Below are 27,371 nucleotides of genomic sequence, written 5' to 3'. Positions count from 1 at the left end.
CAGTCAATTGGGGAGTGAGCCAGCAGATGGAGGATCTCTCCCTCTCTCCTGCTTTCTGCCTCTGCCTCTCTGTAACTCTGCCTTTCAAGTAAATAAATAAATAAATATCTTTTAAAAAATTCATGAAAAATTCATATTCTAAGTCCATTCTTTCCAGAGCTTTTTTTGAAGTTCCTCCTGTGTGTTTCTGTGTTTCTGTGCACTGTAAATATATTTAGTTCTCATAGCAACTCTGTGAGATAAATGTGACTGTTAGGACCTATTTATAGATGCTCAAGTTGAAGTGCAGACAGGGGAGGCAACTTGTCCAAGGTCATACAGCGAGTAAATAACAGACGCAGATGTCAAATAAACTTAAATAATGAACGAGTTTCCAATAATGACACCAATCCTAACCAAGGTTGTTTCAGAAACGTCAGCTTTCTGTTCAGAGAAACCGCTGCCCCATCGTGGGCAGGGAGCAGAGTGACAATCCCTTGTGCTCTGGAATCTGAGAACAGCTGGGTGTGGAGGAGCTGTTCCCTAGGCCTTCGAGCAGGGTGGCTGCAGGCCAGACGGGAGCCAGCTGTGCAGGGCAGGGCAGGGCAGGGCAGGGCAGGATTTGTTCTTGGTGCTGAGAGGTATTATCCAGAGTCCTACAACAGTGGAAAATGTCACTGTTTCTTTAAGTTGCTTTTGAAAAAACAAACAAACAAACAAACAAACAAACTTTTATTTCTGCGTAGTCCCTGCAATTGGAGATTACCCTTCCACTGCTGCTTCCCCTAAATCCACTCTTAATGTCGCTATCTTCCCAGCTTTGCAGCTCCTGGTCCACCCAGCCCCAGGAATGTGAACTGTCTTCAAACAGACTGAGCCAAAGGAACCCCCTCCCAACCTGGTGGTTCCGTCACTTGCTCAGTGGGTGTTTACTGAGCCTGGCTCCTCTGCCACAATGCATTGTGGGCAGCTGCAGGCTGGGAAGATGGACACACAATCCCCATGCTTAGGTGTTCACACAGACACAGGGCACGTGGAAGTGGTTTCTCCACCTCTGCTTACTGTTTGCTTTTTCTATTTTATTTATTTATTTTTATTTGAAAGGCAGAGTTACACAGAGAGAGGAGAGGCAGAGAGAGAGAGAGAGAGAGAGAGAGAGAGAGAGAGGGGTCTTCCATCCGCTGGTTCACTCCCCAATTGACTGCAATGGCCAGACCTGGACCAATCTGGAGCCAGGAGCCAGGAGCTTCTTCCAGGTCTCCCACATGGGTGCAGGGACCCAAGCACTTGGGCCATCTTCCATTGCTTTCCCAGGCCATAGCAGAGAGCTGGATTGGAGGTGGAGTGCCCATATGGGATGTGGGCGCTTCAGGCCAGGGCATTAACCTGCTGAACCACAGTGCTGGCCCCACTGTTTGTTTTTTCTTTAGTTCTATTTATTGATTTATTTTTGAAAGGTAGAGTGACACACCCAGAGAGAGAGAGAGAGAGAGAGAGAGAGAGAGAAAGGAACCTCCCAGCCACTAATCCACTCCTCAAATGCCCACAACAGCCAAGTCTGGATCAGGCTGAAGCCAGGAGCCAAGAACTCTTATCAAGTCTCCTGGGTAGGTGGCAGGGGACCCGAGTCCTTGAGCCATCACTGCTGCCTCCCAGGGTGTGCAACAGCAGGAGGAAGGAACCAGGCGCAGGGCTGAGACTCGAACCAGGCACCCCTGTGTGGAATGTGGGCATCCCTAGTCCCCAGCAGCGGCTTCCCCACAACTCCCACCTCACTTGACTGTTTTTTCCCCAGATGGCCGCAACAGCCGGAGCTGTGCCGATCTGAAGTCGGGAGCCAAGATCGTCCTCTGGGTCTCCCATGCGGGTGCAGGGGCCCAAGGACTTGGGCCATCTTCCACAGCTTTCCCAGGCCACAGCAGAGAGCTGGATCAGAAGTTAAGCAGCTGAGTCTCTAATCAGCACCCATATGGGATGGCGGCATTGCAGGCAGTGGCTTTACTGCGGCACAGTTTCAGCCCCACTTGACTGCTGTCAGAGGATTTCACACTTCTTTGTGGGCCGGACTTGGTGACTCACTTCTACAGAACAGAATTTGGAAAGAGAAAAGTACCTGGAAGGCACTGCTTAAACCATCATAATGGGCTTATTGTAGTCTGCTTTATGTTACTACAGCAAATACTTGAGACTGCACATTGCATTAAGAAAAGAGATTTATTTTGGCTCACAGTTTTGGAAGCTGAAAAGTTGAAGATCAGGCAGCCACATAGGGCAAGGGCCTTGTGCTGTGTCCTAACACGGTGGATGGCAGGTGCATGTACAAGAGTGGTGCCAGTGGAAGAGGGATTTGGGGAGGTGCCAGGCTTGCCCTATTTTAGATTTATTTATTTGAAAGGCAGAGAGAGAGAAAGAGACAGGGAGAGAGAGAGAGAGAGAGATCTTTCATTCACTGGTTCTCTTCCCAAATGGCCACACATCCAGGTCTGAGACAGGTTGAAGTTAGGAGCTGGAATTCCATTCAGGTCTCCCATGTGGGTGGCAGGGGCCATCTGCTGCTGCTTTTCGAAGGAGCTAGATCAGAAGCAGAGTAGCTGGGGCCAAACTGCTGCTCCACCACACCAGCCCCCTGGCTTGCTTTTTAACAAATCCATTCTCACAAATACTAATCCAGCACCCAGAGACCTAACCCAGTCCCATGAGACAGGCATTCATCCCTTCCAAGGGTGGTCCGTTGTCTTCTTCTCTGCCCTGGGGAAAACAGGCTTTCTGTTGAGGACTGCAGCACCGCGGGCCAGGTGTGTTGGGGCTGGACAAGAGTCTTTAGAATACAAGGCAATCTGGACTCGGAGAGCCACATCTGTGCTGCTCCACAGTTTCCCCACAAGAAGCCCTGAGGGACAGCCCTCTGGTGTGCAGGGGCTCTGAGGAATTCTCTGAAGCCGTGTTTACATTGACAAGCACGCAGCTGTAAGCAAGGCTCCATACTTACCTGAAAGGTCTAGTCTTTTCTAAGTTATTGACTTCTCATGTGCAAAAACTAGATTGGATACTTCCTTGTGGCTTTCTGGGGGTTCAGTACAGTGCTGTGTGTTCAGTCTTTCTGTCCATCCTCCAAGCTGCCAGCACAGTTAGTTCATCCATTAAAATTCAGGAACTACCTTCGTGCCCTTGCCTTGCACCATCTGAAGCCCAATCACTTTCATGGCCATTGCCATGAAACTAAAAGACAGGATGTGCACTGGGTTCCTGCTCACTGAACCTCTTCCTGGACTTCTGGGCTCTTCTGATTCTCAGGGACTTGCCAGCAAAGCGGCATATATCTGTAGTCATAGCACAAGGCCCTGTTTCTGCAAGTCTACGCTTACATCCCCACTGGCCCCTCTGCAAGCAAAAGGCAAGAATGCTCTCCTTCTTGTCTGAGTCAATAAACCAGCAAAGAAGGAAATGGGCTTTATTCAGATTACTGTAATAGGGATGGCATCCCAGACAGGATCAGAACATCTTGATAAGGTGGTTTTCCTCTCTGACTTTGATAAGGGAGGACAGTGGAAGGACTGATAGTTACAGCTGTTTGCAATCAGGAAGAGTTTCAGTCACGTGAACAGAAATGATCATCTCTGTGTCCGGTTCATCGTCGGGGGCCGCGAGAGGAGAGTTCTTGAGACCACGATGGGGGAAGCTGTGAGGGCCTGTTGTCTGGCCTCATCGACAGGTTCAGACGCTAGGAGAAAGGTCTTTGGCCTTGTCGCAGGTAAGCAGGGGATCCCTGGGGTGAATTTTAGCTAAGTCCTATGGAGCTGGCAGTTCTGTACAGGTAGCCATCCTATACACAGGTGAGGCAGTTTCTTGTCTCGTTGCTGTTTTCCCAGGGCAGAGGGTGCAGGTGAACTTGAGTCACCGTCAAGTTTTCATAAGTAGACCGTCCCGGACGTAAAGATCAGTGGATGCTACTTATTGTGGGACAAAAAGCTTCTTAGAGTGGAAGTCAAGCTGTTTCAAAAAGAAACCAGGCAAGATGCCTTGGAAGCTGCGCTTCTGGTAACACTGGGAACGCAGACCGGTTTCCAAGGCGTCCAACTACAAGTCCCAGAGAGCAACGCGCTACTTCCCTTTCGTACTACGGGCGGGAACCGAGCGCTTCGCTGCATGACGGGAATGGTAGTTCTTTAGCCGAATTACGAAAATTGTCATTTTAGCAGGACTTCACTATTCAGAAAAGCAGCTCAAAAGCTCCTCAAACAAGGCTCAGACACGGGACCAAGCGAGTAACGCTATCATTTCCATGTAAGACAAAGCAGTTGCTCTTGAGGATAATATTTAACTGAAGCCGGAGCGCCCGCCTCATTTTCCCAGGAGTCTCCTTTCCGGCCGCGCCGTGCGTCATTACCTTTGGGTCTTTCCATTGGCCCGTTGAAAGGTGACCGCGCCTGCGCATTGCGTTCCTTTGAGGGTCGCGGGCAGACGCCATTTTGGCCCCAGAGGCGCTTCTGGGAAGTAGAGCGCCGGCCCGCACGCCTGCCCGACTTTCGGGTACGGCCTTTTCAGTCGGGGTGTCCAGGTTGAAGCGTTCACCTCTGCGGCCGCCGCTTTCTCATTTCCCGCACCCTCCAAAGTCTCCAGTCGTTCGGGAGCTTCTGAGCACCGGCCGCGCCATCGTGGGGGGGGGGTTCACACCGCCGGGAAGGAGGTGACGGGGGCGGCGCGGGGTGCAGACACTCCCCGCTGAGAGCCCGCCTGCCATGGACTCGGAATATTATAGCGGTGACCAGTCAGGTGGGACGGGGGACGCGGGGACTGGCCTAGGGGGCGGGCTCGGTCTGGCCCTGCGGCGGGGGAGGGGAGGCCGGCGCTCGGGAGGGTTCCCCCTTGGGAGCCGGCCGGCGGCGGGGGCGGACCTGCAGGCGGTGCGGGCAGGGCCCGCCGGCACCCCGCGTTGGAACCTCGGAGAAGGGACTGGGGCCCTGGCAGAGGCGTTTCGCGGAGGTTGGGAAGCTGCTTCCACAGTGCTGGGGCAGGAGCGGTCTCTCTTGTTAACGGGACTTTTTCGGGAGTCGGGAACTTTTTGAGAGTCCGAGGGAGCTGTCGGTGGGGACACTCCGCGGTGTGGCTGCTCGAATCTCGCCCGCAGCCCTGGTGTTCCCGGTGAGAGCTCGCAGGACCCGCCAGGCGGGTACGTCTGGCGCTTCCTGGGGGTCTTTGCGCCTTGCCTTCTCCCTGGGATCGCTCTGCGGGCTCCGTACCGGCTTGCTCCCCGCGGCTCCCCGTTTATTTAATACCGGACCCCTGTCCGTCAGCGCCGTGCAAGGTATCCAGCTAAGATGCAGGGAAGCGGGAGGAAAGCGCGTTAGGTTTGCTCTCCCCCGGTGAGCTGTTCTGTTGGGGCCTTCCGGGTCAAAACTGTTCAGATAATTGTGAGGTCCCCTTCGGTACGCACATGACCGCGGACAGTCAGGCCGCAGATGCTTCTCCAGGTGTGCACCGCTGGTTTATTTACGACATTTTCCTCCTGTTTCCAAAACCGTGTTTGGCGCCCCCCCCCTCCCCCCATCAGGAGTGTTTTAAATGCACTTAACAAAAAATAATACATGAAATGTGTATGTAGGTTAAGTGTTAAAGAAGTGACAAAGATAATAGCAGTTCCCCATTGACCCCCATTCTTTTAGCTATTATTTATTTATTTATTTTATTTATTTTTTTTATTTTATTTATTTATTTTTTGACAGGCAGAGTGGACAGTGAGAGAGAGACAGAGAGGAAGGTCTTCCTTTTGCCGTTGGTTCACCCTCCAATGGCCGCTGCGGTAGCGCGCTGCGGCCGGCGCACTGCGCTGTTCCGATGGCAGGAGCCAGGTGCTTCTCCTGGTCTCCCATGGGGTGCAGGGCCCAAGGACTTGGGCCATCCTCCACTGCACTCCCTGGCCACAGCAGAGAGCTGGCCTGGAAGAGGGGCAACCGGGACAGGATCGGTGCCCCGACCGGGACTAGAACCCGGTGTGCCGGCGCCGAAGGCGGAGGATTAGCCTGTTGAGCCACGGCGCCGGCCTATTTATTTATTTTTTTAGTGTTGTGAGTATATAAACTTTGCCCTTGGCTAGCTAGAGCAGTGATTCCATCCTGACTAAAGTTTTTGGGTTTCCCTTAGACGAGTGCTTCCTTTGTGAAAACCTGCTTATGGTTGTTAAGGCCATATCTCTTCCTGTACCTTCCCTGAATTCTTCTCAGTAGAGTTTTGCTTGGTATTTTGAATGTAGGGGTTAAGGTTGGATCGCACGTGTGTTTGTCAGTCATTTTGCACTGTTACAGTATAGGCTTCTTATTGCTGGACTGGTTCCTTCGGAAGCAGATACTGTGATCTGGGGTAGCAGGGATTCAGCAGTGAACCAGTATCTTTGCATTCAAGAGGAGGACGAACCATGTGAAGGAAAATCAGTTGGGAAATGGTTTAGTAGATGACAGGGTGGTTAAGGGCTGTGGAGAGAAAAGACTCTGACTTTCTTCCCCGATTTTTAACGCAGAGTTGAAACTAAACAGTACACTGTTACCTCCAAGTCGTTGGCTTGGTCTCTAGTGATGCTTCTTAATCGTCATCTCCCTTTCCTGACGGATGTCTGCAGCTGCGCACGCCACGCCACACCTGGCGTCTGAGCCTTGTGTCGATCCTGGTACCTGGTGGCTTCAGTGGTTCTTGATGGCGCCAGTGGTTCTTGATGGCGCGTTCTTTTCAGCCGCCTTGACTGTGAGTGGGTGTTTTCCTTGTATTTTTAAGCAGATGACGGTGGCGCTACCCCGGTACAGGACGAGCGGGACTCAGGGTCAGACGGTGAAGACGACGTGAACGAGCCGCACTCCGGATCAGATACGGGAAGTGTAGAGCGTCACTCAGAGGTATGGTTGCCGGCGCGAGAACTGGGGTAGTTCAGATGTGTGGAGACCCTGCTGGGGAGGTCTTTAACCCCGGGGAGAGTGAGGGGAGAGTGAGGAGGTATACGGGGAGAGTGAGGAGGTATATGATCACAGAAAGTGTAGAGAAATGGGGATGAAGTGGTTGCTGAAGTCACAGGGACGTAGGTTCTGACAGGGTCGGCTTTCAGAAAATGGGAGAGGCCTTTACTATGTGACCAGACTTCCTCCCTCCAATAATGTCTTACTGGGCAGTGTCAGAACAAACGCCAGCTGTGACAAAGCCACGGGATTCCCACTTACCAGTGTTTTTCTCAGGAGCCAGCCTCATTTTGAACTGTTACAATGTATATAATGTAGGCAGTAACAAAGCAAATGTAATCTTAAAAGCTGTTTTTATTTAATACTGAGTAGTATTACATCTTGGTGTTTTTTTCCTAGAGATTTATTTATTTATTTATTTGAAAGACAGAGGGAGGGACACAGAGAGGTCTTGCATCTGCTGGTTCACTCCCAAATGATCACAGTGGCCAGACCGATCCAAAGCCAGGAGCCAGGAGCTTCTTCTGGGTCTCCCATGCACCCACGTGGGTGCAGGGCCCCAAGTATTTAAGCCATCTTTCTCTGCTTTCCCAGAAACATTAGCAGAGAGCTGGATCAGAAGTGGGGCAACCGGGACTTGAACTGGCGCCCAGATGGGATGTTGGCACCACAGTTGATAACCTTACCTTCCACACCACAGTGCTTGCCCCAGTACATAAATATTTTTAGAAATTACTCAGTTTGGGCCCAGTGCTGTGGTGTAGTGGGTAAAGCTGCCACCTGCAGTGCTGGCATCCCGTATGGGTGCCAGTTCGAGACCCAGCTGCTCCACTTCCGATCCAGTTCTCTGCTGTGGCCTGGGAAAATAGTGGAAGATGGCCCATGTTCTTTGGGCCCCTGAACCCATGTGGGAGACCCGGAAAAAGCTCCTGGCTCCTGACTTCAGATCAGCGCAGCCCTGGCTGTTGCAGCCAACTGGGGAGTGAACCAGCGAATGGAAGACCTCTCTCTCATTCTCACTGCCTCTCCTTCTCTCTCTTATAACTGTAACTTTCAAGTAAAATAAATAAATCTTTAAAAAAAATAAGAAATTAGTTTGCCTTCCTGGTTATGGTCTCCACCATGCTCGGTTAATATAATAGAATTGTGACATTTTGGCCAGCTCTGCGGCTCAATAGGCTAATCCTCTGCCTGTGGCGCCGGCACCCCGGGTTCTAGTCCTGGTTGGGGCGCTGGATTATGTCCCGGTTGCTCCTCTTCCAGTCCAGCTCTCTACTGTGGCTCGGGAGTGCAGTGGAGGATGGCCCAGTTCCTTGGGCCCTGCACCCACATGGGAGACCAAGAGAGGCACCTGGCACCTGGCTCCGGATTGGCATGGTGCACCAGCCACAGCACACCGGCTGGAGTGGCCATTGGGGGTGAACCAACGGAAAAGGAAGACCTTTCTTTCTGTCACTCTCTCTCACTGTCCACTCTGCCTGTCACACACACAAAAAAGAGAATTGTGACATTTTTCAGACAGTCAGCCACAATCTTTGGTAGATACAAGCTGAAATAAGAATGGCAAATATGGACAGATTTTCTTTTAAGACTTCATATATTGTGTATATTTTGCTTGATTACACGTGTGCAGAAAATTATTCAATTTTAGATAGTAGGTGTAACTCTTAGAAATGCTGTTACCGACTCTTCGTTTGACATGTCACTAGTATATTTACACCTTCATCTGTAAGCTGCTTCACCTGCCTTTCTCTAGTGGCACACATTTTAAATGTGCATGTCATTAACAATTTGGAAATTAATGTGAAAATGTAAAGAAGAAAGTTAAAATCATGATACTCCTCTCACAGAAATGACTATGAATCTTTCAACATTTCTTCCCCATTTTAGTTCTCTCCCATGTATATATGTATGTTTTAGGTTACTTGAAATTTTAATGTATATGTTTTGTAGTGATCTGTTATTTTTATCCCTTAAGTATTTCATCATGTCATTAGAGAATCTCATTGGGGCGGGCATGGTGGCACAGTGCATTAAGCCTCTGCCTGTGACACTGGCATCCTCTGTCAGAGCTCCAGTTCAAGTCCCTCTGCTGCACTCTGGTCCAGCTCCCTGCTAATGGCCTGGGAAAGCAGCAGAGGATGGCTCAAGTGCTTGGGCCCCTGCACCCATGTAGGAGTGAACCAGTACATGGAGGATCAGTCTTTTTTTCCCCCTTTCTCTCTTTGTAGATAAATAAAACTTTTTTTTTTTTTAAATGTTTATTTGAGAGACAAAGAGAGCTCCTGCTTACTGGTTCACTCCTCAAATGGCTGCCATGGCCTTAGGCCCCCAGGAGTCAGGAACTCAATGCAGATTTTCTCTGTGTGGCAGGAACCCATTCTCCGGTCTTTGGCAGCTGCCTGCCAAGGTGCATGGCAGTGGGAAATCGGAGTCAGGAGTGGAGCTGGGTGTTAAACCCTGGCACTCTGATGTCAGGTGCAGGTGTTGTAAATGCCCACCCCTCAGTGAACGTGACTAGTGATTTTGTAATGTGGACGCAGTATTATACTAAGTGTATGAGAGTCCTTCAGATTGTGGAAAATGTATTCAAAAGGTAAGTTTGTTTTGGTACAAAATATTTTGAAACCCATGCATAGTTTATTCGTAATACATATCTTCAATGAACTTTTTGAAAACTCCCTTCTGTGTATGGATTTCAGAATTAAGAGGAAAAATATTTTGCATTAAATGCAAATTCATATATATATAAACCTTTGTATTTGTATCTGCTTATGTATGTTTGTATTTCTTTTGCATTGTATTTGAAAGGCAGAGGCAGACAGATCTTCTCTGCTGATCTACCCCTCCTCAGATGCCCCAACAGCCAGGACTGGGCGATGCTGAAGCCAGGAGCCCAGAACTTATTCTGGCTCTCCCATGTGGATGGCAGGCACCCTTGTACTTGAGCCAACACTTGCTACTTCACAGGGTGCACATTAGTAGGAAACAGAGATAGGAGTTGGAGCCAGGACTTGAACCCAGGCACTCCAGTATGGAATGTGGGCATCCCAAGTGGCATTGTAACCACTGTACCAAATGCACACTTTGTAAACACTGTTTTCTGTGAAGCATAGCTTGTGGGATTTGCTTTTCATTTCAGGGAATACATTTCCAGTCTGTTTTATGTTGCAGGTTAAAGATTTTTTTTTAAGATGGTCTCTGATCTTAAGGTCAGCATAAGATGAAGATAAATGTGTAAGCAGTCATTTTCAGTGAACAGAGGTTTAAGGTGCTATGGTGTGTGAGGGAGAGTGTTTGAACTGACTCAGACCGAGTACTCTGGGGCTTTGAGGAAGTAAGGGCATTTATCCAGATCCCACAATAAAATGGTAGAGCTAGAGTTTGGAGCTCAGGTCTTTCCAACTCTGAAGTTCACATTCTTAACTCTCATTGTGTTGCACAAAGTCCCTTCTACCTAGAGAGAGAGATGGAAGAGGGGGTCTTTTTGCCAAGTTCTGAGGTATGAGAAGGATATATGTAGTAGCGGAAAGATATTCTAGGCAAAGGGAGTGGTGTTTGAGTCCCGGAGGTAACAGAAGTTAGTCCTTATGTCTGGAGTAGTATTTCTGGAATGAGTCAGAATCATGTGGATGAGGTCAGAATACAGGGTCTTGTGCACTTTCCTGAGACTTAAGTGATACCTGGAGGTAAGGCGCACAGAAGTTTGTACGGCTTTCCTTAGAGCTCCCCTGGGGAGCTGTGGAAACTGCCAGTGCATGGCGTAGGGGTGACATTGGTGAGGGCACAGATGTGTGTGGAGAGGCAGGCGGGCACGTGCCCGTTTGGTGATTGTGAAATCTCCAGCCCTGTGTACGTTTGTTTTTGCATTATCATTAGGCTTGCTTTTGTTTTTGGCTCTCTCACCATTGACAGAGGACTTGAGTTTATAGCTTCATTTTATCATGTGTGTGCTTCTGGTAAAGTTGGAGTCTCTCAAAGCTCCAGGAACTACGCTGTATTGACAGCATTGGGTTGTTTCACTGTGGGTTTTCTCAGGCTTCTCTTGTGCCAACAAAACTGTCAGATGTCCACAGACTCTGCTCTGAAGATCTCAGGTGTCTCTTCTGGAGCTAGGATCCTGTGGAGCATGTTTTTGGAATATTTCTGTCAGTTTTCCACATGGAGTTTACTGTGACTTAATGTTGAGTGCTTTTGCAGTTTATGTGGTCGGCTGGTGCAGGTTTGGCTGTTTGGGTTCTGCAGCTTTGTTCCATACAGAAGAAACAAGTGTCATGAACTCATTGGTTCTTGACCAGGGGCTTGTGTTTCACAATAGACTGCTTTGAAATGTATAAATTCATATTTGCTTTATGACAATTTTATTATTTACTTTGCAGTAATGGATGGTGGCCCTGGTCCCTGAGGAATGTGGTTACTATTTGTGTGCTGAGATAAACAAGGCTGTTCATTCTGATGGGTAAAGCAACGGTTATTTATAATTGCAGCGTGCCCTGTTGCTGGGAGGGTGGTCTGAGGCATCACAGACATTTCTGAAGCCTCTGAGAACCCTCTGACAGCTACAACTAGGGACTTTCTTGTGTTATTAAGAAAATAACATTTAAGTGAGAGTTTCTGCTGTTAACTCATACTCACATCTGCCTTACACAAAATTGTATTTTATAGTTTGCAATTTAATTGCTGAAACCAGTCTTAAAACTTTTTAATAACTTTTTGGCATCACTGTATAGTTTCTAACTAATACCCTCTTCCTGGATTCTGTGACGTCACTGGCTAGGTGCGGCCTCTACTTTGAATCTGTTGACCAGAGCTTTCTTAGTGCAGTGCTTTTTCCTCCTTTCTTTCCCCATTGTGCCACGCGAGACAGGTATTGTGTATGAAAAACAGCAGTTACTATTTCCTTGGAATGCTATGTTGTATGATGGTAACAAAATATGGGGAAAAAGCACCCTCAATTTTTCCTTTGTAGCTTATTTTTGTAATTTTTTGTATTCTTTTGGAAGTTGTAGACAGGTAGGGCATCCTTAGTCTTCCTTAAATGAGCCTAGGCTAAATTACTGTGTCACTTTTGGGAAAGTATTTTTTTTTTAAGGATTTATTTATTTGAAAGACGGAATTAGAAGGAGAGGCAGAGAGAGGGATCTTCCATCTGCTGGTTCAGCCCCTAAATGGCCGCAATTGCCAGAGCTGCGCCGATCCAAAGCCAGGAGCCAGGAGTGTCTTCCGGGTCTCCCACATGGGTGCAGGGGCCCAGGGACTTGGGCTATCTTCCACTGCTTTCCTAGGCCATAGCAGAGTGCTGGATCGGAAGTGGAGCAGCTGGAACTTGAGCCAGCACCTATATGCGTTGCTGGCACTGCAGGTGGCGGCTTTATCCGCTACATCATAGCACCAGCCCTGGGAAAGTGTTTTTATGCCATTTATCTTGTCTCTGAATTCTCTTATCACTTGAGTGTTTCATAGCATGATAGTGGGCATGTACATTGTTAAAGACACTTTGATCCTTGGAAATTGATTTGTAGGGGAAGGCGATAGGCATTAAAATACATTAGCAATTAAAATACAAATAAATAGCAATTAAAATACAATAGCAATTAAAATACAGAGTGCCTATACTCCTGTTCCAGCTCCCCTTGCCGACTAGCTTCTTGCTAATGCTCTCCCTTGGAGGCAGTGGGTGAGGATGACTTAAGTGATTGGCTCGATGGAGTCCCTTACTCCTGCTCTGGCCTGGCCTAACCCTGGCTGTTGCAGGCATTTGGGGAGTGAACCAGTGGATGGAAGATATGTCTTCTGCCTTTCAAATGAAAATAAATTATTTTTTAAAAACAAAATTTGATCTGTGGGTAAGTTCATGTATCTACAGTCATGTATTTTGAAGAGAAATACTTGGTTTAGTAATGTTTTAAGGATGATCTCTCAAACACAGACTCACTTTTTAGGCCAAGATACTGTGTTGTTGAGGGTTGAAATTCTGTATGGGGAAAATTCCTCAGGTCATAAGATGCTGGTATTTTGGTTTGTTTAATTTTGTATATTTTTTTTTCTGATTTTTTTTTTTTAAAGCAAAGCATATATCGAGTTTGTACCCTAAAGCGTGATTTTAAAGTAATTATTTCAAGTAACCTTATGTGTTAGTTCAATTATTCTCTCTAAAACTTAGGCTTTTGTTCCAGGGTTACTAAATGGATGACCATGGCTGCATTAAGCCTCTGTTTTATCATGAGGGTTTGTACTGTTGTGCAGAATCAAAGAACCAACAGAATGTCTGATGTGGCATTAGGTCTTACTAGGTGCTTAGGAATGTTAACTACTCTTCTCTCCATCGATTAGGTTCTCTTCATTGAATGTACCCTGTGTATTATTTATCCTTTATCAATAAAATCTTAAAGTTCTTTTCCCTAAAATAATCTTAATGTGCTAAAGCCTAATGTTTCATTTGGTGGAGCCGACGTTGTGGCATAGGGGGCTAAGTTGTTGCTTGCCATACTGACATGCCATCTGGAATGCCAGATCCATGGCCGCTCCACTTCCAGTCCAGCTCCCTGCTAATGCACCTGGGAAGGCAGTGAAAAATGGCCCAAGTAATTAAGCCTCTGCCACGCATGTGGGAGACCCAGATGGAGTTCCAGGCTCTTGGCTTTGGTGTGGCCCAGTCCTGGCCATTGTGACCATTAGGGAAGTGGAACAGCATTTAAAGAATCTCTCTTTATTGCTTTGCTTTTCAGATAAAAAAATAAAAAAATTTGGTTACGTGCTTTCTTGTGTTCCTTTGAAAAATAGTTAGATTTTTGGGAACTAAAATTATATGAGAAACTTAGGCTCTTAAAAAAACTCACTCTTTACAGTTAACTTCCCGTGTGTGCCTCACAGATTTGGTGACAGCTGGTCATCTTTCCCCTCTTTGAGATGCAAACCACGTTAACTGTTTCACAGATTGGCCTTCTTTAAAGTGGGATGCGTCTGTTAAGTCTTCATATTCTTGTATCTGAAAAATTGTTGAAAGTTTATGTTGCACTACCAGACTTTTTTACATCTTTCTAATTTTGTCTCTTTTTCAGAATGAATCCAGTGATCGAGAGGATGTCCTCACCAAAAGACATCCTGTGACAGACTCTGAGAACGATGAGCCCTCACACCTCCACGCCAGTGACTCGGAAAGTGAGGAACTGCACAGGCAGAAAGAGAGTGACTCTGAGTCGGAGGGGCGGGCTGAGCCCCCTGCAAGTGACTCTGAAAACGAGGATGCCAATCAGCACAGGAGCGACTCCGAGAGTGAGGAGACCAGGAAGGTGCCTGGGAGTGACTCTGAGAACGAGGAGCTTCTTAATGGGCATGCGAGTGACTCTGACAACGAAGAGGTTAGAAAGCGTGCTGCCAGTGACTCGGAGGCCGAGGAGCTCCACAAGAGTCCTGCCAGTGACTCGGAAGCAGAGGATGCTGTGAAACCTCCAGCCAGTGACTCTGAGAGCGAGGAACCCGCGAGGCACCAAGCCAGTGACTCGGAAAATGAGGACCCTCCCAAAGCTCAGATGAGTGACTCGGAAAGTGAGGAGCTCCCCAAACCCCGGGTCAGTGACTCGGAGAGCGAGGAGCCCCCACGGACCCAGGCCAGTGACTCGGAAACAGAGGAGCTCCCCAAACCCCGGGTCAGTGACTCGGAGAGCGAGGAGCCCCCAAGGACCCAGGCCAGTGACTCGGAAACGGAGGCGCTCCCCAAACCCCGGGTCAGTGACTCGGAGAGCGAGGAGCCCCCAAGGACCCAGGCCAGTGACTCGGAAACGGAGGAGCTCCCCAAACCCCGGGTCAGTGACTCGGAGAGTGAGGAACCTCAGAAGGGACCTGCCAGTGATTCTGATACCGAGGGTGCCTCCAGACACAAACAGAAGCCCCAGTCGGACGACAGTGATGGGGAAAACAAGGGTGAGGGGACGGAAGTGCAGAATGACCCCGTGCTTTCAGGTGGCCACACGGACAGAAAAAGATTCCACAGCTCTGACAGCGAGGAGGAAGAACCCAAAAAGCAAAAAGTGGACAGTGATGAAGATGGAGAAAAAGAGGGTGAGGAGGAGAAAGCAGCAAAGCGAAAAGCTGTGCTTTCTGATAGTGAAGATGAAGAGAGAGCACGTAAGAATGATTTTGGCTGTTATCAGTAGCTTGTTGTCTAACCTTGTCACTGCAGCGTTGTGGTCATTTCTGTTAGGTAAGATTTGTAGGAAGTTTCCTTCAAGTTGTTAAAGTATCACCTTTTAATTTCTGGTTGCCCCAAAGTGATGAGGTAGGCCATGGTTCAATAGAAATTTAGAAGACCTAAGCTTTTTTTTTTTTTTTGCTGGAAAGCATAATGTTTCCCAGACGTATCTTCACTTGGTAACCCTGGAATGCATCCAGAGTTAGCTGTGGGTTTCTGACAGCTGATTCACTAGATTCCATCCAAACAGTAACAGAAACAGATACTTCTCTTCATTTGCTAAACCAATCCAGGAAGATTTGGGGGCCTTCTCTTGTGTTTAGAGGTTCCACTCCATAGAGTATTCCATCCAGCCTTTGCTGAGACTCTATCTTCACACATAGTAATTTGTACTTGATTCCTTTTCTTTCTTGGAAAAGACTTATTCTCTTAGAACCCAGTGGTTATTACAGGAGAAGGAATCACATACTGCTGGCCTGTTAAAGAAGATGACCATTTTAAACTGCCCAGCAGCAATTAAGGAACATGCGGAATGTTCCTGACAGGGAGTGTCTGGTCCTTGTCGCTTCTCCTTGTACTGAGCAGCTTAGAAAGGATGTCCGTGCTGCACATGAGCCTGTTCTTGATTTTCTCTGTTTCACAAAATGGAAAGTACCTGTTGACGCCCACTTGTATTTGATGATTTTTCTATTCAGGATCCTTTGACCATTTTTTCCTAAGCAGAATAACAGGCAATTTGTAAGGTTACTCTCGGTGAGCTTTTAGGGTGTGTATTTGTTTTTGGGGGGTTTTTTGGCTCTAAACCACGTGTCATGAGGCCATTGACCTTGTTGCCACGCACTGCTGTTTTACAGCACCTGTTAGGCGCAGTACTTCAGTGACTGTGACAAAGTAACATCAGTGATGGCTTTTCTTCTTCAGCTGCAGCGAAGAAGAGTCGTGTTGTTTCTGATGCAGACGACTCTGACAGTGATGTTCCACCAGGCAAAAGAGAGAAGGCTGTCGCATCTGAGAGCGAGGAAGAAGCAGGGAAAGAGCTGTCTGATAAGAAGAATGAAGAGAAAGATCTATTTGGAAGTGATAGTGAGTCAGGCAATGAAGAAGAGTAAGTGACAGTATGAAGTGAGTTTGCAAGGGTTCTTAACGAGTAGTAGAGAGGGCTTCATCCTTCAAGTTTTTCAAATGTATTCAGATTTTATGTTGAGGTATAATATATCTTGCCTAATTGCATGACTTTGAGGATTCAGGATGTTGGTTCCTGAACGATTAACATGATACAACATGGGTGAATCTCAAAATAATACATTAGTGTATTAGTGTAATACATAATTATTACCTGATTGCATTTATGTAAAGTTCACAAACAACCAAAACTGTGGTGATGGAAATCAGAGTGGTTGCCTTTAGGGTGTTGCTAGGGGGGTGGTGACTTGTTGGGGCCCTAGGGGATTTTCTGGGGAGATGGGGTTCTGTCTTGTACACATTTATTAAAACCCATTAAGCCAGGCTAGTCCTCCGCCTGCGGCGCTGGCACCCCGGGTTCTAGGCCCAGTTGGGGTGCCGGATTCTGTCCTGGTTGCTCCTCTTCCAGTCCAGCTCTTTGCTGTGGCGTGGGAAGGCAGTGGAGGATGGCCCAAGTGCTTGGGCCCTTCACCCACATGGGAGACCAGGAGGAAGCACCTGGCTCCTGGCTTTGGATCAGCGCAGCGTGCCGCCTTAGTGGCCATTTGAGGGGTGAACCAACGGAAAAGGAAGACCTTTCTCTCTGTCTCTCTCTCTCTCAGTCTAACTCTGCCTGTCCAAAAAAAAAAAAAAAAAAAAAAAAATTAAGCCTGGACACTTAAGGTCTGCATGTTTTGCTATATGTAAACTTTACGCAAATGGCCGCAGCGGCTGGAATTGGGCTGATCTGAAACCAGGAGCCAGAACCTTCTTCTAGGTCTCCCTCATGGGTGCAGGGACTCAAGGCACTTAGGCTGTCCTCTACTGCTTTCCCAAGCCATAGCAGAGAGCTGGATTGGAAGGGGAACCGCCAGTATAAGAACCGGTGTTCATATGGGTTGCTGGTGCCATAGGCGGAGGCTTAGCTCACTACACCACAGTGCCGATTCTGACTTTATCCTGTTTTTAAAAGTGGTTCCTGTGCAAATGGGAAGAGAGCAAATGGATGTTACATTTGTTTCTTTTCTAGAAATCTCATTGCAGACATATTTGGAGAATCTGGTGATGAAGAGGAAGAAGAATTTACAGTAAGTATAAAGTGGAAATAGTTCCCTTTTGACTATGCTTTTTTTGTTGGTTTATGGCTGTTGGTTTTCTAACAGGCAGTTGTATTAAGTAGGAGAAAATAATTATGATGTATTCAGAAGAAAAATGTACAAGAAAGGGATTCTGTAAGTGAAATATAAGGGTGTCCAAAAGTGTAAAATGAAAATAACAAGCAAAGTTAAAGTGGGGAAGGACATATTAAGAGATGAGGAGAGTCACTTTATCATAAAGGGTAAGATTCGTGGTAGTTACGGACCTTTGATTCTGGCAGTGACAGTCTGGGTAATTTGAATGAACTCTTCTGAAAACAACTGGAAAAGCTGTACAAAATATTTTAAAATCTACGTACCTTAGCAAAAAATTCCCAAGCCAGAAGACAGAAACCTAAAGAGGTTTCTTAGCATTGAAAGCTGCTCCTTCTCTGGGCCTGATTTCCCACCATGCTAAGAGACTGCTCATATTTGGCAACATCAAGGCTTGGGGCCAGAATTGCAAATGCAGGGCAGATGAGGTTAGGGGCCCCTGTAACTCCATGCCCTGGACTGGGGCATACACCTAACGGTGAACTAGAAGTGAAGTAACCTTTGCTTAGGTCTTCAGGCCAGCTTTGAGTTACCCAGCAGATGGAACCTGAGTATCAAAAATTAGATTTTAGTGAATCAAGGCTTTGGTATATGCAATAGGGTACACAGAACCTTCGGAGAAAAAAATAGTGACAATAGACAGTAGGAATAGATGCAGCTATTCCACAGATACAGGAATTTTAGGCATTGCCTTAAAAAATGTTCTGAGAGATAAAAGATTAAAAATTTTGTCAGAGCAAGTTTTTTAAAATGACAAGGCACATTTGGAAAAGAACCAGTCAGAAATTCCAGAACTATGCAAACTGAATTTTAAAAACACAGTGGTTAATTTAATAGCAGATTAGATGTATTTGAAAAGAAATTAGTGAACTGGAAGATAGCTTAGAAGAACTATCTAGAATGAAGCATTGAGGTACATTATTAGGGAAAATGTAAAAGAAAATAGAGGACACAGGTTTTACCAGAAAAAGTTTAACATAATGAATTGGAGTACCTGAAAGAGAGGGAAAAATACATATACAGCAAAAGCAATATTTAAAGAAACTGCATAAAGCCATATATTCTAGAGGTCTTATGGACTGCAAGACGTCTACCCCTAAATACATCATCATAAAGCTGCAAGAAATCAGAAAATAGGAGTCTTAAAAAGAACCACAGGAAAAAAACGACACTCAGGAAAGCAGTGATTAGACTAAGAGCTGATTTCTCAACAGAATACAGAAACTACAAATTGAGGATTCTTTTAGTTCATTGACAATGCATTTCAGACATGAAGATGAAATAAGGAGGGAATTAATGTACCAGATAAAGAAAATACAGAGAAAGAAAACTCTCAGGTGGAAGGATAGAGATACAGAAAGGAAAAAGGGCAAAAAATAGCGAAGTAAGCTTAGGGGAAACTGAGAGGGAGAATTCTTCCAACAAGTATTTCAGAACACTGTCCTCATGGAGCTCGTACTCCATGAAGCACTGTGATACAAGCGTGAGATGCACTTCCCTAGTTGGCAGAGGTAATTCTAACGAGGTTAGAGTTTGGTTCAGTGAGGGAAATGACACAGTGAGTCAGTAAACCACTGGAAGGCCGCTCTAGGACACAAAAGTTAGAAGCTGTGAAGAAAAACACCAGCCGTTTCATTTACATAGGTAAGTGAAAAATTGGGATTGGTGTTGTGACGCAGCAGGTTAAGCCACTACCTGCAGCACTGGCATTCCATACAGAGTGCTGGTTTGAGGCCTGACTGCTCCACTTCTGATCCAGCCTGGGAAAACAGCAGAAGGTGGCCCAAATCCTTGGGCCCCTGCATCCACATGGAAGACATGATTGAAGTTCCAGGCTCCTGGCTTCATCCTGGCCCAGCCTTGGCTGTTGCAGCCATTTGGAGGATGAACCTAGCGAATGAAAGATTGATCTCTCTTTCCCTCCCTGCCCGTTACTCTGTCTTTCAAATAAATAAATCTTATTTTTTAAAGTGAAAAATTAAACCTAGTAAGCAGTAGCATAAACAAAATCAAACTCTACAAACTTTGGGAATGTGCAGTTCTGTCATTTCCAGAAGGCTAATTTTGAAAAGTTTTGATGTTATCTATTTATTGGAAAGGCAGAGTGATGTGGGGTGGGGGAGTTGCGGAGAGACAGAGATCTTCCATCTGCTGGTTTACTTCCTTAACGCCTGCCATATTGGACTGTGTCAGGCCAAAGCAAGGAGCCGAGAATCTCATCCATTTCTCCCACGTGGGTGACAGGGGCCCAAGGATTTGGGCCAACATCTCCTGCCTTCCAGGCACATTAGCAGGGAGCTGAATCTGAAAACAGTGGAGGAGGTGGAACTCAAACTGGCACTCTGATGCAAGATAAGGGTATTTCAAGCAGCAGCTTAACCTGTTTACCACGATGGCAGCCCCCCAAAATGTTTTCCTAAACAAGAAAAAATGTCGAAGAATATAATAAAACTGTGCCTTAAGATGAGTTTTCTTTTTTGGTCCAGAGATAGGCAGAGATCAGTGTCTGGTCACCTGCTGTGGTAGTGAGAAGTGGAGGACTTGGAGAAGGAGGGATGGTTGGTGTAATCTCCAGGGAAGACAGTTTGGCAGATGTTCCTCAATTTTAAATCTGCAAATTAGGGTTCCAGTGAAATGGTGATTTAATACAAAGCTTTAAAACGAATGAGAATACTTTTGCTGACATGAGGTGGTCTCCAGGTTGTCTTGTTCAGTGTAGCAGTAGCAGAGCAGTCTCAAGGGCCCATTGTGAACACTGCGCTGCTGCCATTCGCATCATCAAGGTTAGGGGGAGCTTATGTATATACAACAGTACTTCAGAAAGGTCACAGAGAGTGTGTGATGAAAACATAAGTTTATTCTGCCGTTTTTGAAATTCATTCATGGGTTTTTCAGAACATGGCATTTTCCATGAACTTTTTCAAGACCCCTACTAGCTGTAGAAGCACTTATGTAAATATAGACTATTTCTGGAAGGAAACAAAAGAAACTAGTAACGTTAATTACAAGGGAGGGAGTTTTTGCTACTCACCTTTTGGTATCTTTAATTTTTATTCTTTACTGTAGAAATGCAAAAAATTGAGAGCAGTTATACAGAGTAAAGTGTGTGGGTTGTTGTAATAACTTTAGCTCACTCACCCTGCCTTTAGGGTTTTAACCAAGAAGATTTGGAAGAAGAAAAAGGTGAAACCCAAGTAAAAGAGGCTGAAGATTCAGATTCTGATGATAACATAAAGAGAGGAAAACAGTAAGTTTTTGTGTTTTTTTTCGTCTAGGAATTTGTTAAAGGAGAGTTTACAATATGAAGATAGAGACAAACTTCTTTTGTCTCATTTTGTTCCTCATGAAGTATAGGATAGAGTATGTTCCCATTTCCCTTCTTAGGCTTTTCTGTGAATGAGGACAGTGTCATTGAATTCCTAACTATTATAATTTTTCTTTTTCAAGTGTTTTCCCTGTGCTCAGATGTCTTAATTTGTAGAGTTGTATTTTTATGGCACCACATTCTTAATTTGGCTCACCAAGTAAACTGTTCTGAAGAATAACCTGATTCGAAAAATACATGATTAGAAAAGCTGGTTTGGGGGCAGAGGAAGTGAGTCTAAACTCTCAATTACAAAGTATTGCTTGATTATATTTCATGTGCTTTTGGAAGATATTTGGGATTTTTCTTTAGCAAAATTCTGATATCTTGAAAGAGTTTTTGCAAGTTTGGAATGATTAGTAACTTTACTGTTGTCAGGATAATTTTTTTTAAAGAGTTTGCTTACTGGCTGGCGCCGTGGCTCAATAGGCTAATCCTCCGCCTGCAGTGCCGGCACACCGGGTTCTAGTCCTAGTCGGGGTGCCGGATTCTGTCCCGGTTGCTCCCCTTCCAGTCCAGCTCTCTGCTGTGGCCCGGGAGTGCAGTGGAGGATGGCCCAAGTCCTTGGGCCCTGCACCCCCATGGGAGACCAGGAGGAAGCACCTGGCTCCTGGCTTTGGATCAGCACAGTGCGCCGGCTGCAGCGTGCCGGCCACAGCAGCCATTGGGGGGTGAACCAACGGAAAAGAAAGACCTTTCTCTCTGTCTCTCTCTCTCACTGTCCACTCTGCCTGTCAAAAATAAATTAAAAAAAAAAAAAAAAAGGTTTGCTTACTAATTTCTAGTGATGTGAAGGATTAAGTTGAAAGAGTTTGGCAGTACTTTTGGAAATTTCATTTATATGAGAGTGGTGGAGGGAGTTATCCCTGTCTTAATTGTAATGATTCTGATGAAAGCTGTAAATTTCTGAGGCCCTTAGCAAGCCTAGAGATTTCCATCTTTAAATCAGTCACATTGTGTTGAGAGTTGTGCTTCTTACCACTATGAAGCAGCAGTTTTCCTAGTTTTTTCTGTGCGTGCTAAGACAAGAATAGTGAAGTAATTGAATATCTTTCTATTCTGAACAAAGGACAGTGTAGCCAAAGCTGAATGAGTTCCCAGAATGAGAACCTGGAATGCTTCTTTGTGGGCTGATGGATGCCAGTGTGAATCCAGTGTTTGAGAAGTTTGAGCCTGTTAGTGATTGATGTGTTTCAGTTGAGGGTGTGAAGAAGTCAAACACGGGAGTGTAGGATCAGCTGGTATTTCAGTAGTAGTTGTGCTTACATTTTTTAAAAGAAGGTAGCACTTACTACATCATCAGAATTAGGAAATATAGTGTTCTTAGTTGTAATAAAATAAATGCGTATTTAAAAGGGAGCTTACATCTCCCTTGATTTTGTGTTCCTGCTTAGTATGGACTTCCTGTCGGATTTTGAGATGATGTTGCAGCGGAAAAAGAGCATGAGTGGCAAGCGCAGACGGAACCGGGATGGTGGCACCTTTATCAGTGACGCAGATGACGTCGTGAGTGCCATGATTGTCAAGATGAATGAAGCTGCTGAGGTGAGATGTGTTGCTTCTAGGTTCACTTTTTCCATCCCCTACTGAATTGATTGAGTTACCTTTTTGAAATACTTGATCCTTACTTAAACCACAGTAAGATACTGCTTTTTCAGTAAAGCTTTCACCATTCTAAACCTTAAGCATGAAAATGATTTTTTATTCATGCTTTTTAAAAAGTGAAAAGACTAAGGCTGATGATAGTTTGTTTCAGAGGGATGGAGGCAAACAGTGAAATCCCCCATCTACAGATTCTTTCCCCATATGCTTACAATAGCAAGGGTTGGGCCAGGCCAAAGCCAGGAGCCAGGAACTCAGTCAGGGTCTTGCAGGCAGGTGGCAGGGATCCAGGCACTTGAGCCATCACCTCCAGGCATTAGCAGGAAGCTGGAATTGGAAATGGAGCTGGCACTCAACCCCAGGCGCTGCAGCATATGATGTGGTGGCCCGACTGCTGTGGGACACACCTGCCCTTGCCTTGCTAGTTTTAGGGGGCCATGGCTTGTCCTCAGATTTGGCCAGCTCACCACAAAAGTTGATGTCTCCTTATGTATAAAAAGTGTTACAAACTTGCCCTGCATCTAACTCATTGCATTCTGCGAAATCTGTCTGGGGTGAATGTTTGTCCTAGTAGTTAAGATACCCACATCCCTACATCAGAATGTCTGGGTTTCATTCCCGGCTCTGACCCCCCCCCCCCCCCCCCACCTGTGCAGACTTTGAGAGGCAGTGGCTCAAGTAATTGTTGTTCTTGCCTCCCACATGTCCCACATGGGAGACCTGGATTGAGTTGCTGGTTCCCAGCTTTGGCCCCAACTGTTATAGGCATTTGAGAAGTAAACCAATAGATGAGAACTTTCTCTGTGTGTCTGCCTCTCATATAAATAAATATTTTTAAAAATAAAATGATAAATTTTAAGAAACAAAAAACTAAAATCTGCCAAAGGTGTTAAAACTGGCTGTTATGTTTTAAAAATGAATGATTTTTTAGAGATGTGACAAAATACTAATGGATTCAATGAGTTTCAAAACAACTCAGCAGTGGAGAAGTAGCTAAGAGAGCTAGCTGAAATATGGCCGTGTGTTTTTAGTTTTTGAAATGTACATGACAGCGATATTAAGTATTTGGAAATGCGAATATTTTCATGAAAAAAAAAATAGAAAAACATTCCAAAGTAAATACCAAAACTCTCTTTTGATAATTATTCAATTCTCTATAAGCCTCACAACATAGAAAATTATTGCTGGTGATAAACCAAAATTTCCCAGGTATGATTTGTACTTTGAATGTATTTTTGAAAACTTTGGTAATTATGCTGATAAAATTATTCTTCTGATTGTAATTGTTAAATGAGATTATTCAAACTACTTTGTTTATTTTGCTTTGCTTTATGTTAAGATTCAGAATTACAGTAGTTAACAATTTACCATAAACAAGCAGTACTGATTTTTAAATATCTTTTTTTGAATAGGAAGACAGACAGCTGAACAATCAGAAAAAACCAGCACTGAAAAAATTAACTTTATTACCTACTGTGGTTATGCACCTTAAGAAGTAAGTATTGTATTTTCTTGAAAATTTCCCTTTAACGGAATGATACTCAAACGTACTGATACTCTAGAGGTATTAAGTAGTGATAGCTCAGTGTGAGATCACAGAAAACCAATAACAGCATTTTCTGAATTACATTTTTTCCATAATTTTTTTACACTTAATAAAAGTAGATTAAATAGGAAACTGATATTAGTGGAAAAAAAAAAAAAAAAAAAACTTGAGAAGTGTGCCTGCTAGACAGTTTTGGGTCTAATAAAGTTGGCTCTGCTTTCCCAGAGTGATTGAAAACCGCAGTTCTTGGGAGAATTGTTGAAGCACATGTTGTCCAAGGTTCACCTGGCCACCTGCATCATGATCTTTGATTTTCTGAAATGAAATTGCCCTTTCCTAATAGATCCTTGTCACCAAGTTCTTTCACTGGTTTGCTAATATTCATCAGCAGCCTGACATTCTTTGAACCAACGCATGTTCTGCTTTTGATTGTTGAAGAAATGTCTCAGTGAGCCACCAGTGTGGTCTAAGAAATGTGTCATTAGAAAATTGTTTCGGCCGGCGCCGTGGCTTAACAGGCTAATCCTCCACATTGCGGCGCCGGCACACCGGGTTCTAGTCCCGGTTGGGGTGCCAGATTCTATCCCGGTGGCCCCTCTTCCAGGCCAGCTCTCTGCTATGGCCCGGGAAGGCAGTGGAGGATGGTCCAAGTGCTTGGGCCCTGCACCCGCATGGGAGACCAGGAGAAGCACCTGGCTCCTGGCTTCGGATCAGCATGATGTGCCGGCCGCAGCGGCCACTGGAGGGTGAACCAACGGCCAAAAGGAAGACCTTTCTCTCTCTCTTTCTCTCACTATCCACTCTGCCTGTCAAAAAAAAAAAAAAAAAAAAGAAAATTGTTTCTCCTGTCCCAACAGGCAGAAAGAACTGTGACAGATTTCATATGGACGAGTATAATGTTGTCAGGTTTTCTATTAGCATAACTGATTCTAATATATAAAATGGAATTTAAAATCACTATTTTGTTGATACTTTATTTCTGCTGGAAGAATGATGTTTTCCCTGGTATCCTGCAAAGAGTAATGTATTTCATCCTCTGCCTCCTGACACTGTTTGAAAACTACGATTCTAATACATTAAACATTGTATTTTTTTTTTAACTTTTATTTAATGAATATAAATTTCCAGTGTACAGCTTATGGATTACAATGGCTTCCCCCTCCCATAACTTCCCTCCCACCCACAACCCTCCCCTCTCCCGCTCCCTCTCCCCTTCCATTCACGTCAAGATTCATTTTAAATTCTCTTTATATACAGAAGATCAATTTAGTATAAAGATTTCAATAGTTTGCACCCACATAGAAACACAAAGTGAAGCATACTGTTTGAGTACTAGTTATAGCATTAAATCACAATGTACAGCACATTAAGGACAGAGATCCCACATGAGGAGCAAGTGCACAGTGGCTCCTGTTGTTGACCCAACAAATTGACACTCTAGTTTATGGTGCCAGTAACCACCCTAGGCTGTCGTCATGAGTTGCCAAGGCTATGGAAGCCTTCCAAGTTTGCCGACTCTGATCATATTTAGACAAGGTCATAAAAGACAGAGTGAGGATAGTAACCAATGATCCTAAGAGTGGCATTTACCAGGTTTGAACAATTATACAGCATTAAGTGGGGAAGAGGACCATCAGTACACACAGGTTGGGAGTAGAGCCATTGGTAGAGTAGAGGTTATGATTACAAAGGAATGAGGCTTAAGTGTGCTAGACAGGGTCTAGAACAAAGGACAGAGTCACTATTAGAGGAGCTAAGAAAGGTGCTGTCTAAGCTACAATTAAGTTTTCTGATTGAGAGGCAAATAGAACCTGATAGAAGGGGCTTGATAATAATCTGTTGGGCTTTAGGCCTTGTAAGTTAAGAGGCCCAGACCTATCTATCTCTTCACATGGGGTATATCCTAAGGGAGGTGTGAACCTCCTAGGGGAAGGCACTCTGTTGACTTTCATTACTTGGCTGGGCTGGGAGGAGAGCTGGCCAGGTAAAGGCAGGTGGCATCTCTAACAAGAAATTTACAGTTCTGCCTGCAATGTTGCTGACCCTACTTGACCATCCCCTCAGCTGCAGTGGTCACTTTGGAAGTTGGGCTGAGTGAAGGGCTTTTCAGCTTAGAGCCAATAAGATCTGTGGCTCTGACCTGGGCATCCTTCGACTCCAGGGCAGGTCCATTTCCAGTGATCCAACTCTTGGCAGAGCTGCCAGGGCTCTTCACAAGCTGACTTCTGCTGAAGCCCAGGCTTACCACTTTGAAAGCCACTGCAGTGGACTGGCCTGTTGGGTCTCCTTGAGGGCAGATCACTGTACAGATCAGCCATTAATAGGCCTGCCACCCATTGCCCTTGATGCCTAGCTTTCTTTTCCTCCTGGTTTGTGTTAAAGCAGACCAGAGGATGCAAGTCAAGGGAGTGCCCATGTCCCATCTCTAATCTTCGGTGGCCTGAACTACAAGTCTATAGTCACAGGCATGTTCTGTAGTAGTTTTTCTAAGGTAGACAATGCCCATGAGGAAAATTATATTCTCACTTTAAAACTTTCTTTCCCTTTGGTCTGAAAGGGAGGTTTTTTCTACTTACTGTATACTTTGCTGATGGCGAAGTGAATCTAGCTATGAGATTATTATTTAAGTTCTTATTTTGGCTATGCTATTACAGAAAAATGTTAGCCATCTCTTTTATAAGGTCTAAAGATTAAATTGTGCATCCTACAGATTCCTTCATAATAGAATTAGTTTCCTACCTTGAAGAGAATAGAGAAATGAAAGAACAAGTTGGGCTTAGAATAGAGAAATGAGGGAGCAAGTCCTAGATCGCTTGCTGACAATAGCAATATCACATGAATACTTAGCAAACCGTTTCAACCATTAGATAAGAACTTAAGAAAACATTTACCAGAAGGTCCAATGCCTTCTATAAATTTTAAGAATCATGTATTTGAAAACACCTCTTAAATATCTAACATGGTGTAGTTTGTTTAACCAGTAAACTTAAGCACAACCATCTAAAATGTTTTTAGTTTCTTTTTACCAACAAGTTTAAAACATGATACACAGATTCAGGTCACACAAATTAAAATGTATCTTTGATTCATTTTAGCAGCTTAAATTTATGGACAATCTTATCTATAAGCCATTTAAAATAAAACTCTTAATAAAATTTCCTATGTGGACATACAATATGTACACACATATAACATAGCATAATAGACCAATATAGCAATTTTAATAATAGCTTTTAAAATCTTTAACTCTTTTTGTAGATTGCCAATTGATTTGAATTGCTTTTTGTTTTTAGATTACTTTAACACATTGCTTTAACAGAGCATCAGAGTTTAATTCTATGTCAAAGAGAAATTGAGCTTCCTGTGATCTTTTGCTGTGAGGTTTCCTTCCTTTACC

At 45.0% G+C, this 27,371-nt stretch overlaps 1 protein-coding gene across 5 annotated transcripts in view; it reads left to right on the top strand.

Annotated features, from left to right (window-relative positions):
- Positions 1 to 4,442: 4,442 nt before the first annotated feature.
- Positions 4,443 to 27,371, top strand: part of IWS1 (interacts with SUPT6H, CTD assembly factor 1) — a 38,514-nt gene continuing 15,585 nt past the window's right edge. The window contains exons 1-8 of one of the 5 annotated variants that reach the window (XM_062180823.1): positions 4,443 to 4,752; positions 6,748 to 6,863; positions 13,982 to 15,047; positions 16,033 to 16,216; positions 17,303 to 17,360; positions 20,612 to 20,709; positions 22,221 to 22,371; positions 23,841 to 23,923. In XM_062180823.1, the coding sequence (XP_062036807.1) occupies positions 4,719 to 4,752; positions 6,748 to 6,863; positions 13,982 to 15,047; positions 16,033 to 16,216; positions 17,303 to 17,360; positions 20,612 to 20,709; positions 22,221 to 22,371; positions 23,841 to 23,923 (1,790 nt within the window). In that variant the 5' untranslated portion in view covers positions 4,443 to 4,718. Of the gene's footprint in view, positions 4,753 to 5,398; positions 5,451 to 6,744; positions 6,864 to 13,981; positions 15,048 to 16,032; positions 16,217 to 17,302; positions 17,361 to 20,611; positions 20,710 to 22,220; positions 22,372 to 23,840; positions 23,924 to 27,371 lie in introns of those variants that run through there. The other 4 variants (XM_062180656.1, XM_062180581.1, XM_062180733.1 and 1 more) reach the window with 4 other exon arrangements.

Source organism: Lepus europaeus, chromosome 1 (genome assembly GCF_033115175.1).
Source record: "Lepus europaeus isolate LE1 chromosome 1, mLepTim1.pri, whole genome shotgun sequence".
Taxonomy (NCBI): domain Eukaryota; kingdom Metazoa; phylum Chordata; class Mammalia; order Lagomorpha; family Leporidae; genus Lepus; species Lepus europaeus.
Note: the sequence above shows the minus strand (reverse complement) of the source record. Positions and strands in the feature narration are given on the sequence as shown.